The sequence below is a fragment of the Ictidomys tridecemlineatus genome, chromosome 4, assembly GCF_052094955.1.
Source record: "Ictidomys tridecemlineatus isolate mIctTri1 chromosome 4, mIctTri1.hap1, whole genome shotgun sequence".
Lineage (NCBI taxonomy): Eukaryota > Metazoa > Chordata > Mammalia > Rodentia > Sciuridae > Ictidomys > Ictidomys tridecemlineatus.
Window position 1 is genome coordinate 36122754 of NC_135480.1, and position 14239 is coordinate 36136992.

Sequence of the window (14239 nt, forward strand, 5' to 3'; positions counted from 1 at the left end):
TGTTTGAACTACATTCATATTAATTTATAAATGTAACATTCAAATAAAATGGTCCAAAGTTTGAGACTTTAGGCTACAAAAAACTAATTTCATTCTTGAAATTTTTCTATAAACTCAAAAGTATATATTTAAGTACAATTTAAATGTCTGTGTGACAATAACATTTTTTTTTTTAAATTTCCCTGCTTACCACTTCTAGAGTCACTGTCTGTTTACAGAAAATCCCCTCTCCCATGACTTCACAGTGTTGGACACATTCAGTTAGACATGGTGTTTATTTAATAATTTTTACAGAGTCAGTCACTAAAACTTCATGGAACTAATGGGACTATCTTGCAAATTAATGTCACCTTCTACCAAGTGTAGAAATTAGTATTAAATCTCACTTTACTTTAATTATTGTAGCAAATCCCACCTGAAATTCCAAAGAAAGGGGAATCCTAATTTAGGAGTTTACACTTTTTAATTGAGTGTCAACTACCATTTGTATCCTGTAAACTAGAAAAATGGTAATTCTAAAGAATACCTAGAGGGGCTGGGGTTGTGGCTCAGTGGTAGAGTGCTCGCCTAGCATGCACGATGCACTGGATTCCATCCTTAGCACCACATAAATGTAAAATAAAGATAATGTGTCCACCTAAAACTAAAAAATAAATATTAAAAAAAGAATACCTAGAAAAGCATTTTCTGACAGCCTGTTCATTTGATATGTGACTTGGTTAGGCTTGGTGCTAAGACTTCTCTATTATAGGCTAGAAGTATGTACTACTTGAACAATGTTGCTTGTGACAGAAAGAAAAGTGTAAGGCATAGATGGGACTACAAGCTCTGGTGGCTTTGGCATTCAGAGAACCTTCAAGTGCTTCATTAATGGAAGCACTTGGGCCCCTCTGTATGGTGACAGCCTTGTCTAAGGTTGGGATGTCAGGTGGCAAGAGACATAATATTCACTGACAAAGAACCTCCACCTAACTTTTAACTGCACCTCTCTAAATACTATGCAGGTAATACCAGCACAAAGAGAATTAAGCCTTTCTGTGTCTGGGGAACTTAGTATATGCAAGATGCTGTATAAATTGCTTTAGATAGTAATTCAGGGGAGAATGCCTGACCTCTGTTGTTATGGGGTATGAAGTCTAGTTTTACTCTTGAAGAAGGGTAGGTCTCCTACCAAGAGAAAAATTCTTCTTTTTTTTTTTTTTCAGGATAGAGTAGGAGAGTAGAGGCAGGTCACAGAACTACAGCTATGAAGCTATCAAAGATACATGTAAATTTATTTATGAAATTAATGATTCAGGAAAAGATATGTTGTTTTATCTCATGGTAGTTATATGTCATTATAACTCCAGGTGTGAACTGAGAACCAGCAATTTCCCTGGCACTCTTAGGAAGGTTAAGTAATGTTTGCAAGTGTCACTCAATACTGTGGCAAATCAGAGGATCTGAGAGTACACTGATATGAAAGACTATGTTTTGTAGGAAGTTATATTAGAGTTTTCCAGAGCAATAGCACCTAGGAGCTAGATATCAATATATGGAAGGGGACTTATTAGGTAAGTTGGCTCCCATAATTATGAAGGATGAGGTTTTATGTCAGGTTCTTTGCAAGCTAAGGCCTCCTTGGATGTGGTAGTAGAACTTGGTCTAGATTCAAAGACCTGAGAACCTGAGGGGTTACTGGTGAAAGTCCAGAGAACCTGGAGTTTTGATGTCCAAGGGAAGGAAAAGAAGAGTGTATTCCCAGCTCTAGGAAAGAGATACCAAATTGTTTTCTGGTTTTTGTTCTATCTGGGTCCCCAGCCAATTGGATGGTACCCACCCAAAATGAGGGTGGACTTCTCAGTTCGCTGAGTCATGTGCCAATCTCCTCTGGAAACATCCTCATAGACACACCCCAAAACAATGTTTTACTAGTTTTCTAGGCATTCCTTAATCCAGTCAATCTGACACCTAAAATTAACCATCATAGAAACAATTTGGATATCCTTGTGTATAAATTACATTATGGTTAGAAAGTACATTTTTAAGGTACTTCCTTCAAAGTTTTGGAACATCCGCATTATCTGATATCATTTTCTAAAATATTTATTAGTTCAATCAAATAGTTATCCAAATAAATAGGTAAGCATATGTATATAATTTTTTCCATTTTATTTGCAGAATTAAATTTTTATTTTCTTTGAGGAGCATGTGGGAGTCTTTTTATCTGTGTAATCTGGGCTAAACAATACATAGTCAAAGAGAAAATCATGTAGAAATAATGTACAGGGACGAGACAATCTAGTGCCTCTATGTGAAGGCCTAGTTTTCTTTAGAGTCTGAATTCTGATCTTGTTCTATCAGGGGAACCACAGAAAGTGGATGAGTTGATTAAAAACTCTGATCCTCTTTCGTCCTGTACAAAACAGGGATAATTATAGTTACCTGCACCTCCAGGGTCCTATGAGTCTTAATTACTTAATATTTGCAAAGTGTTTAGAGATCTTTGAATTAAAAGTGCTGAGCCATGGAACCAGTCAATTATAAATGGAATGAGTTTCACCTACCTCCACCTCTCCTCATTCTGTTCTTTCTACCAACCCAGACATGGTTAAGACTGTATACTTCTTTGTACCCACTTTTCTTTTTGAAATCCACTTTAGCCAATAGATAGCTCCAGACTTATAGCTCCATACTTGAGTATCTGCTTAGTATTTATTTTTAAGGCTTTATAGTCACTAAGAATGAAATCAGTAAAATAATTTGTTTCTTCCAGTTTATCAGTCTTGCATGTAGTAATAAACTGGTCTTCTTGAAATATCCCTCTGCTCAGAAACTCTCAATGACTCTTCAGTATCCATAAGGCATGTCCAATCTCTTTATTGTCCTCAGAACCTTCTAAAACCTGACAGTTGTTCCATCTTATTTCTTACTTTTCCTAGTCCAGAACTTTCCTCTGCAAATGCTTAGTCCATGTCTTCCAAACTCCACACCATTCATCAAGTTGCCATTCCTCCGTTGGAGTCTTTTGGATATATTCAAATTTTTCATAACCCTCTCTTCACAAAGCATTTCTTCATTTCCTGGAAGTAACTTCTCTCACTCCAGAATTTTACCTGGGACGTTTCTATCTTTATATTTTAGTTACAATTCTGTCCTGTCTCTTTCCTAGGCTGTAAGACTGCAAAATAGACTCCATGTATGATAATTGAACAGACAAAAGGAAAGTGGATACATGGCTGTGGTGAAACTAGATGCAAATGAAATACTTTTTTAATATTAATGCAAGATTTTATTAAAGTGTTTCCTTAGTAGGTTTGTATCATGTATGTTAGGAATTAAATATTTATCTATCATTTCTTTAACATTATAATCATTCTTTTCATTTGTGGAGCTGTCCAAAATGAGCCACCATATCATTAAACCATGTTTTCTTTGATTACATGCTCACAGACAAAACCAAGGAGGACAGGGGAACAAATAAAACCTTTATTTTTTTTTTTAATTTTCTTTTTTTCTATATACCTGAATTACCTGTATTGTTGTTTGGTTCCCCTTTTTATTTTGGCCTTGGAAACTAGGTTCTAACATGCCTAAATTTTTTTGGAAAGCTTTTTCTTTGACGAGAAAGAATTATCTGAAATTCCATTCTCTAGAGTAATCAGGCCTTAACAAGTTGAAGGATCCCAGGGATCATGCTTAATCCAGTCCTTCAAAGTAGTGTCTTAATGGTGCTGCCTTTAGAAAGTTGGACACAAGGTTATAGACAACCACAGAAAACTGTGTCCATACTTTACAAGCTCCTTCTTTGTTATAGCATCTCTCTTCCCTGAGCCTAGTATTCTAAAACTGGCAACATGACTGCATGGTAAAGCTTGACTTAAGAGATGGGTGACTGACCTATTAGCTAAGTGACATGTGACAGATTACTTAACCTCTCTAAAGTATAATTGTCTCATCTGTATAATGGGAATAACAACGACTGTCTCCTTATAACAGTGAAATTAGATGGTATTTATGAATATTCTGTAGTCTTTTGGAAAAATGTGAATTATTGTCATACTATACAGCAGGAAAGCATGCTGTGATGGATATTCTTCCTGTTGAAGGTTTAAGACCTGTGAGTCATGCTTCAAGCTAAACTTCTTTTCTACTTTGTTGATTTCTTTTTAGCCCTTTATATTATATTGAATTTCCTGAGAGTGGGGCTCAGAAAATCTTCCTAGCATTTTATTAATGTAGTTGAGTTGGTTGTTGTGAGCCTTGGAACAAAATTAGATAGTACGGGGCTGGGGTTGTGGCTCAGTGGTAGAGCACTCGCCTAGCATGTGTGAGCCCTGGGTTTAATCCTCAGCACCATATAAAAATAAATAAATCAAAGGTATTTTTAATTTTTTTTTAAAAAATTAGATAGTGCCAATGCATTTATTAACTGAAAATAGATATATAGACTAATGATCTACTCAGCAATATTACACTGGCTCTGTATCTTTTGATTGATCAAGACTCATCTCAAGGGGCAGAAAACTCTTAATCTTTTGTAATTTCTAAGTATGGTATATAAGATACTCACTGAAGAGCACTGAAGAACAAGAAAAGGGAAGCTAAAAGATTGAAATTTCTAAGTTCTGCTCTTATTACTACTAATACTGATCACTTTCCAAGTCTCCCATAGATCCATTAGAAACAGAGCGACACAGGATATAGCAGAGCAGTTAATATATAGTAGCATTGTTTGCTTTTTACTTATTCAAAGTTTTACCCCATTCAGAGAACTCAAGAAATTGTGGCTCATAATTGCCAATTGTCAAATTCCTTAGAGCTTATAATTTAGGTTAGTACAGCCCATAATTTACCTGAAACTTTCACTGTGTTCACTGTTTCTTTCCAAAGAAAAAGGCTTTTATGAAAATTATGTCAGAACTGTCTTTTTCTCCTGGTTTAATAAACCTATTAGTAAGTTTTTACTAATTCTTACTACTAAATTTTCTGTGTTAGCATTATGGGAGATCAAACATGATCCAGTCCCTCAGAGAGTTTATCTTCCAACTGAAGACTAGTTTTAATTAGCAAATGCCATTAATGAGTGAGTAGGGAATGAAGTTCTAAATAAAGTAATAATGGGGAATTTTAAAGAAGAAGGCAGTGTGTACTAGATTCATTAGAGAAGGTGGCAGGTATGCTACGATGCTTGAACCAGGTCAATGAAGAGTAAGCAAGATTTAGGTAGAGTTAGGGAAAGAAAGGGAAGGAAGCAGGGAGGGAGAGATTGATTGATTGATCAATCAATTGACTTGTCAAAATAAGCAAAACAAGTCACTTCCAAACAACAAAGCGCTCTGGCCTGATCAGATCAGCAGTGATGAACCACAATAATAAGAAAGTGAAGCATTGAGTAATATGGGAAAGTTAGCTAAGTAGAGTGAGGCCAGATCTTGGACAGTGTTGAATATGAGGCTAGATTTGGTCTGATGGAACAAAAAAATCATTGCAAATTTTTGTGTAAGACAATAACATGAGAGTGGTCCATCAGGAAATGTTCATCAGAGTTGAATGGAGCTATAAGGATGTCCAATACAGTAAAGGGACATTAGAGTCACAAAATGAGATGGTGAGGGCTGAGCCAAGGTGGAGAAGTGGGGTAGGAAAAAAAGGGATTGATAGTAGAAATATTTTGAAGGAAAACATGACTAGGCAATTCATGTTCAAACTTCATTCCAGAATTTCTAGCCTCCACTTGGATTTCCCAAAATATCAGAAAATGTTGTTAAAAAAAGAAAAGGTGGCAAGTACCATTTGTTCTGACAGAAAGTATTGAGTTTGTTGTTGCATTCATTTACTTGAGGTCCTTAGTATAGGTAGACAGACTTGCAGAAGTGCCGCTCAGAGGGCAGGGCTGGTGGTGTGGGGTTTGACTTTATCAGCATGTAGTTAATAACTGAATCTCTGCTGATGTTCAGCTTTGGATGCTGCCATGTTTGGACTTACAATGAAAGCCAAGTGATATTTATTCAGATGCCAGTTGTTTCTTCAGAGTATTTGCTTGTGGCACTGATGAGAAAATCATCCGTAAAGCACTAATTACTTTTCTAATAAAGCTATTAATAAAAAGGTAAATGAGACCAGTGAAAGGCAGAGTAAACCTCATGTCAAGGATAGAAAAAGGTATCATTAAAAGACTCATTAGTGTAGTGATAATAAAGTAAAGTAAGATGCCTCAGTACCTCACACCATTATACACAGTTAGTATGAGTAAACACTTATTAAATTAACATGTCATTCATTCTAAAATTCACTTCTTAAAAAACATTTGTCCAGTGGGCTTGCATCTTCCATTATCTTGACATTATCTCGTTATTGCTGGTTATCTAGTCACTGCATAGTTGCCACTGCCTTAAGAAATTTATTTTGCTTTATTTAAAAAGTATGCACAAAATTATATAGGAAAAAAATGCTTCCAGATAAGTCAAAAATAACTCTTTCTGTAAATACGGAATAAAAGTTCTAAACACAAAGCAATAGTTTGCAGTTTTCTTTTTTGGCATTACATAAAATGGTGGGCTTTAAATTGATGGTATCATAGATTTGTAAGTAATGGTATTAAAAATTATTGATAACAGCAGATTTCCACCAATATGATATAGGCGACTATAGTAAAGTCTCCTAAATTTGCATTCTTTAATTGACCTAAATATGAGGATGCCCTGGGGTTATTTTAATTTGGACTGGGATTATTAGGAGAAAGGGTTTTCTTTCATTCAATGATGGAAATACCGCCTGCCCAGAATAGAAACCTCCTTGGAGGATCCATTTCTTTGATGATGCAGAATCCAGAATATTTACAAAACTTTAAATATTAGCAGAATGAACAACCATATTTAATACAAACCAACTTGCCCTTCCTAATCTCAGATCACTGTGCTGTCCATACACTTATGAGTTTGCTTGCTTATGTGCAAATTGAGAGTGAATCTACGAGGAAATTGGTATTTAGGGATGATATAGTTTCTTGGTGGTAGAAAATGTTCTCTCTTTCAAAAGTGGAGCACAGAAACATTTGATTTTTCAATACAAAAGTCTTCAGCCATTTCTTTTTTTTTTCTCTCTTCCAGATATACTAGCTTTTTTTTATTTTATTTTATTTTATTTTTTATTGTTGGTCGTTCAAAACATTACATAGTTCTTAATACATCATATTTCACAGTTTGATTCAAGCGGGTTATGAACTCCCAACTTTACCCCGTATACAGATTGCTGTATGGCTGAAGATCGCCTCGCATGGAAATGGAAGGCGATCTTCAGCCATTTCTGCACTATGGCTTAGTGACTGGAGGTAGGTTGGCTTTGTGTTTAGTAACACTTAATGGGCAGAAATAATCTCTTTTCCTAGGGACTTTCACAGCATGATGACACTTTGTGTGTGTGTGTGTGTGTGTGTGTGTTTGTGTTTGTGTGTGTGTGTGTGCACATGCGCACGTGTGCACATGAGAGTATGTCTGTCTTTTTATAAGTCTATGCTCTGGAACTGATAAGTTGGAATAAATAAAGTTAGAGTGTCAGGGCTGGGGAATGCTACTCTTTACTACTAAGGGACACAGTACTGCAGGTAAGTGATTCTTAAGTCCTTCAACACCTGATGGTGACCTTGGGTTGGTCCATAGGTATGTTTTCATTTTACTTATTCGTTTATCCTAATTGGCTTCCTAGAGAATGCTTGCAGATGTAGAGCCAAATTTAGTAGAGAAACCTTCTGGCAAACAGGAAGAGATTAATTTTGTGGTGTGCCATTAAGGGACTTCCCAGGAAACTTCAAACGCACAGAAAGAAGCACTAACTGCCTATTCCAAAGTGTGTAAAATACAACTCAGATTTTTTTAAAGTCATGATAAACTCAAGAGTTTACACACACACACAGGACCAATAAAAAGAGAAGTTGAACTTTCTAGCTAGATCAGTATACTAGGCAGAAAAGTCAAAGGGTGAGGGCTTCAGAGAATTTGTGGAGATAAACACGGAGTCTGCATATGGGAGGCATTTGAAATTGACTTAAATTCCTTGTTAATGCTGACTTTTCCAGTTTTTTCTAAGTTGACACATTGTTTTCATGACATCAGCCTCAGGCATAGAAACATCATTAGAATGAATGTAGAGAAAATGATTTCTGTTTGGGAATAAGCAAAACATTTTTAGTGATGACCACCCAGGTGTAGTGGAAAGAACACTGGATTTGAGAACCCCGATTTCTAATATAAACTTTTTTTTTTTTAAATGACACAAGGCCAGTCCTGTATGGTCTTTGTTTTCCCTGTCTGTAAAATCCAGTAGAAATATCTATCATCTTCACTATAATAGATTATCTCTGTGAGAGAAGAAAAATAATGTAAAGGCTCCTTATAGCTCTTTGATGGCTGTTCATGACTAGGCATCACATAGCCAGAGAGATCCATCGGATCCCTCAGGCCACTGCTGTTTTTGTCACACATTCCTACAAAGGGACAGCATTGCTAACTTGAAAAAAACACTTCGCTTGCAATTGTTGCTTAGTAACATTTCTGATTTTGTGTTTCTTGTGACAGCATGAGCATAGATCATTAAAAATTAAACTTATGAAGCTGCTAAAGTGGGAGGAAAGAGGAGAAATGAAGCCACAATTTTTTCACTTGCTTAGAAGCCATTTAATCTCAGGTTTATATGCTAAGTCCTGGGGAGAACACTGCATGTCTCTGGTTTATATTAAACCACATATTGCACACTACTGACATTGATTTGTGTCTAGTGCAGCTGGAGTTGATCACCAAGACGTAAAAAACCTTGACCCCGCAGAATAGTCTGGAATTACAATCAGATGGGCCACATGGTATCCCTGTGAGGAAAAGAAAAAAGAGAGAGAGAGAGAGAGAGAGAGAGAGAGAAAAGACCTAACCAGTTTCTTTGTATTTTTTTTTCTGCTTTCTCCTTTAGTTCCACCAGGTGAGAAGAGTGATGACCATCCTTTTCCTTACTATGGTTATTTCATACTTTGGTTGCATGAAGGCTGCCCCCATGAAAGAAGCCAACGTCCGAGGACAAGGCAGCTTGGCCTACCCAGGTGTGCGGACCCATGGGACTCTGGAGAGCGTGAATGGGCCCAAGGCAGGTTCACGAGGCCTCACCTCATTGGCTGACACTTTTGAACACGTGATTGAAGAGCTGTTGGATGAGGACCAGAAAGTTCGGCCCCATGAAGAAAACAATAAGGACGCGGACTTGTACACTTCCAGGGTGATGCTCAGTAGTCAAGTGCCTTTGGAGCCTCCTCTTCTCTTTCTGCTTGAGGAATACAAAAATTACCTGGATGCTGCAAACATGTCTATGAGGGTCCGGCGCCACTCCGACCCTGCCCGCCGCGGGGAGCTCAGTGTGTGTGACAGTATTAGTGAGTGGGTAACAGCGGCAGATAAAAAGACTGCAGTGGACATGTCGGGTGGCACCGTCACCGTCCTGGAAAAAGTCCCTGTGTCGAAAGGCCAACTGAAGCAATACTTCTACGAGACCAAGTGCAATCCCATGGGCTACACGAAAGAAGGCTGCAGGGGCATAGACAAAAGGCACTGGAACTCCCAGTGCCGAACTACCCAGTCGTACGTGCGGGCCCTCACCATGGATAGCAAAAAGCGCATTGGCTGGCGGTTCATAAGGATAGACACTTCCTGTGTATGTACATTGACCATTAAGAGGGGAAGATAGTGGATTTATGTTGTATAGATTATATTGAGACAAAAATTATTCTATTTGTATATATACATAACAGGGTAAATTATTCAGTTAAGGAAAAAAAAATAATTTTATGAACTGCATGTATAAATGAAGTTTATACAGTACAGTGGTTCTACAATCTATTTATTGGACATATCCATGACCAGAAGGGAAACAGTCATTTGCGCACAACTTTAAAAAGTCTGCATTACATTCCTCGATAATGTTGTGGTTTGTTGCCGTTGCCAAGAATTGAAAACATAAAAAGTTTAAAAAAAAATAATAATAAATTGCATGCTGCTTTAATTGTGAATTGATAATAAACTGTCCTCTTTCAGAAAACAGACAAAAACACAAAAAACAAAAAAACAAAAATTTGAACCAAAACATTCCGTTTACATTTTAGACAGTAAGTATCTTCGTTCTTGTTAGTACTATATCTGTTTTACTGCTTTTAACTTCTGATAGCGTTGGAATTAAAACAATGTCAAGGTGCTGTTGTCATTGCTTTACTGGCTTAGGGGGATGGGGGATGGGAGGGGTATATTTTTGTTTGTTTTGTGTTTTCTTTTGTTTGTTTGTTTGTTTTGTTTCTTTTTTTTTTTTTTTAGTTCCCACAGGGAGTAGGGATGGGCAAAGAACTTCTTCAGTGTCTATTCTGGTTTATAAAAGATACATTTATATGTTGTAAAGTTGTTTGCAATATCAATCAGATGACCGGAAAGTGAATAAAAATTAAGGCAACTGCATAAAATGCTCACACTCCACTTCCCATGATGCACCTCCCAGATCCCCCTCCCCCAACCCATTGGATGTGGGTTAGGGAAAGCATCTTTTATTGGAAGAACCTACATTTGCTCAAAGCACATTCTTTCCCTCCCTCCCCTTTGATTCCCTCGTTGTTTTGCTTTGTCTTAAGGAAGAAAAATGAATCTCGTGCCCTAAAAATATTTTACCACTGTGGTGAACAAGTGAATAAATTGTGTCACATTGTGGCACTTGTGGAAACAGTGATTTTTATTTTTTTAAAGAAGAGAAAAAAGAACATCAGGAAGTAACCCAGAAATCAAGATTCTTTTTTATGAGGAGTAAACATTTGGGTAAATCATGGTAATGCTTTAAAAAAATACGGTAAGACTTCACGGTGTCTTGCAAGTGAAAGGTAGAGTTCTGTATGAACTCAGAAACACCTAGATCAGAGCCAGTGAAATGAGTCTAAACAGCCCTGTGGAGGCTGGGTAGAATGTACCATTTCCGGGCAATGCAGGAGGAATTTTTGAGTGGCCATCCCAAGGCCTAGGTAGAGGTGGGGAATGGCACTTAAGACTTTCCAAGAGGAAAGCCTCAGAAGCACCCTTCAGAGGTGGCTCTGGAATGACATGTGTTAAGTTGCTTGGACCTCATGCTTTAAGTGCCTACATTATCTAACTGTGCTCAAGAGGTTCTCCACTGGAGGACCATACCCAAGCTGACTTATGCCCTCCATTCCTCTCCTGGATAATTGTGCATAAAGTTGGACTAGCCTGGAGCAGATTTGGAGTCAAATGTGGCATTTGCTATCATGAGATTGATGCAATGAAATAGAAGATGTCTGCTACAAGAACACATACTTGCTTTGAAACTACACTTGAGGAAACCAGGGTTTTATATTTTGAGAACTTTTGGTCAAAGGAGAGAACAGGAAAAGGCCCCCAAACTCAGGCTGAATGATGAAGGCCTGAAAAAAAGATAGAAATCTTGTCCAGAGACAAGACTTGGGAAGGTGCCTGGCTCCATAGAAGAGGCCAGAACAGAGCTGACAAAGCTTTGCTCCCCAAGTGAAGGTCACAGCAACCTCCTGCCCATTCTGTCTGTTCAAGGAGAGGGTCACTGCTTCACCTCTACCATTTCGGGTTAGGAGAGGTCAAATTAGGAATCTGAAATAGTGTTCCTGGGAAAAGTGGATCCCAGTGAAAATTAGTGCTAAGCCTATTTACCCATTCAGCTCACTTCCACACCTGGAAATGATAGTGTTTACCACCTGGAACAGTGTCCTAGAGTATCAGAAAAAGCTGCAAGCAATTGTTGCAGGGTGAGGAATAAGCAAACAAGGATGTCCATTGTGACCCAGGGAGTGAAGATGCTGTCAGCAAATTTCTGTCTTTCGTTTAGAGGTAGCCTGTCTTCTAGAGTACAATCTGAATACCTATCTTTAAATGAAGAAAGACTTTATGTAGTATAGGTTTGTTTTGTTGTGCTGTTCAACAATATTATCTTTGTAATTATTTTTCATCTGTAAGGAATGCTTTTGGAATGTCTGCTGTATGCTAACTTTTCGCAGCTTCCTTTTGAGGGACAACATTTAAAAAACAAACAAGTCCCTATCCACAATCTTAAGGTACTGCAGGGGCCAGATCTGTTAAGTTTCGCAGGAGACATTTCAGCAATTGTGTGGTCAGTGGCTCTCTCTTACCCAATGAGATACATCACAGTCACATGCTTGGTGGTTTATGTTGAACTAAGATTTATTTTGTTAAACTCTCTCTCTCTCTGTTGCTGTTCGTTCTTGTTCTGTTCTGTTCTGTTCTGTTTTTAAAGTCTTGCTGTGGTCTCTTTGTGGCAGAAGTGTTTCATGCATGGCAGCAGGCCTGTTGCTTTTTTATGGTGATTCTCATTGAAAATGTAAGTAAATGTCTGTGGCCTTGTTCTCTCTATGGTAAAGATATTATTCACCATGTAAAACAAGAAAAAAATATTTATTGTATTTTAGTATATTTATATAATTATGTTATTGAAAAAATTTGGCATTAAAACTTAACCGCATCAGAAGCCTATTGTAAATACAAGTTCTATTTAAGTGTACCAATTAACATATAATATATGTTTTAAATATAGAATTTTTAATGTTTTTAAATATATTTTCAAAGTACATAAAATCTGGGGGTTCTGGGTTTTTTTCTCTTCACTGTAAAACAAACATGAAAACGTGTTTTATTATAAATACGTGTGTTCCTTGCTTTAAGATCAACCTGACTAGTAGCAGCAATTGAATAGCCCTCCAGAGAGGATGCTAATTTCAAAGCACTGGAAGGCCAATCCTGCAGTCTGTGAGCTTCTGAGAAGCTCTAGGATTGATTCTGTCTTCCAGGGTGGAAAACAGAATGTCATTTTCTAGGACACTTGAAAGTTTTTCCCTTTGAAGTGATATACTTTCATCAAATACCAAACCATGTATCCTAGCAACATCCAGATCCATGAATCAGGGCTGGCTGGCTCTATTTGACTATAAAATAACTGTTAAAAAAAAATCAAAGTAGGTCTATTTAGGGATAATGAGAATAAATTGGCCCAAATTTAGAAAGTCAACTACTGGAAAAAAAAATGTAGATATTCAATATTTGGAGACAGGTCATGTCCCCTTGGTTTGGAAACAATGCCATTTGCAGCACGTATTTGTATCTATTGCATCGATTTAATTTTTGTACATGGAACACGAAGATTTTATATCATAGTACCCATGATCTAACAGATTGCTAGGATTTCTAAAAAGATTTGTCTCCGTGATGGCTGCCAAGCCGCTGGGTAATTTAGTTAAAGTGTTTAAAGTTATCACTAAATCTTAGGGAAATAAATGGAAGGATTTTAAATTAGAGAAAGGGCCATTAAGGAAAAAAAGCATCTGTTCCTACTCTTCAGACTCCCCATTTGAACACTGAACCAACCCATCCCAGAACGTGGTGAACTATATCTGTGCAATGTATCATTTCTATTTCAAACATACACACATGGTTTCCTCTTGTATTGTCTTATAAATAAGGATCAGGAAAGTCATAACAAACATTGACTTGTGTTATGTATATGGAAGAACAGATCGAATGAGATGAACTGCTGTATTATAATCTGTCCAGTGAATTTACTTGCACTGGAAGAGAAGACCTTGACTTGCCAGTCATGACAGCCCAGCCAGGGAATTAGAACTTTGTTATACTTCCGACTTAACCAATTATCCTAGTTGAAAAAGACTAACTTATATGAAGGGTTGAGGAATAAGCGAAAATCAAATGTGTCATTCAAATTACTTGAAGTTAATGGAGTTTGGTAAACATGACAAAGTTTTCAATAGGGGATGAGGTCAGAGAAACAACAATGAAAAGGAGATATCCATTAACTAACTTGGAATAATCAATTTGTACTGCATTCTTTAGGTAAGAAGGTAAACCTGCTTAATCATTAAGAATCTTGGAAATGACTCAGATCATTGCTTTCATCTATTGTTTTTTTTTTTTGCCATATTAGTAAGCCTCTGTGGTCATGCTGTGTCTATGAAGTCTTTTTATTCCCTATACTAGTTCTATGAATAATATCACAATTCTGAGTAAGAATTTGAACTAAACCTTAGAAGGAATTAGTTAAACCTTAGAAGGAATTAAATGAATTGTCCCTCATTCATTTAACTGGTTACTAGACTCTAGGTAAAATGTCTTTTTTTTTTTTAATATGTGTCAAACACCTCTTGAACCACCAAAAACTGTCAGTCCTTGCTCAG

The 14239-nt window shown here is 37.0% G+C and overlaps 1 protein-coding gene across 5 annotated transcripts in view; it reads left to right on the plus strand.

Moving 5' to 3' along the window:
• Bdnf (brain derived neurotrophic factor) overlaps positions 1-12694 on the plus strand; it is a 55453-nt gene extending 42759 nt beyond the window's left edge. For all 5 annotated transcript variants that reach the window (XM_005328049.4, XM_040284583.2, XM_005328050.3 and 2 more), the window contains exon 2: positions 8941-12694. In XM_005328049.4, the coding sequence (XP_005328106.1) occupies positions 8941-9705 (765 nt within the window). In that variant the 3' untranslated portion in view covers positions 9706-12694. The remainder of the gene's footprint in view (positions 1-8940) is intronic.
• Positions 12695-14239: the final 1545 nt, after the last annotated feature.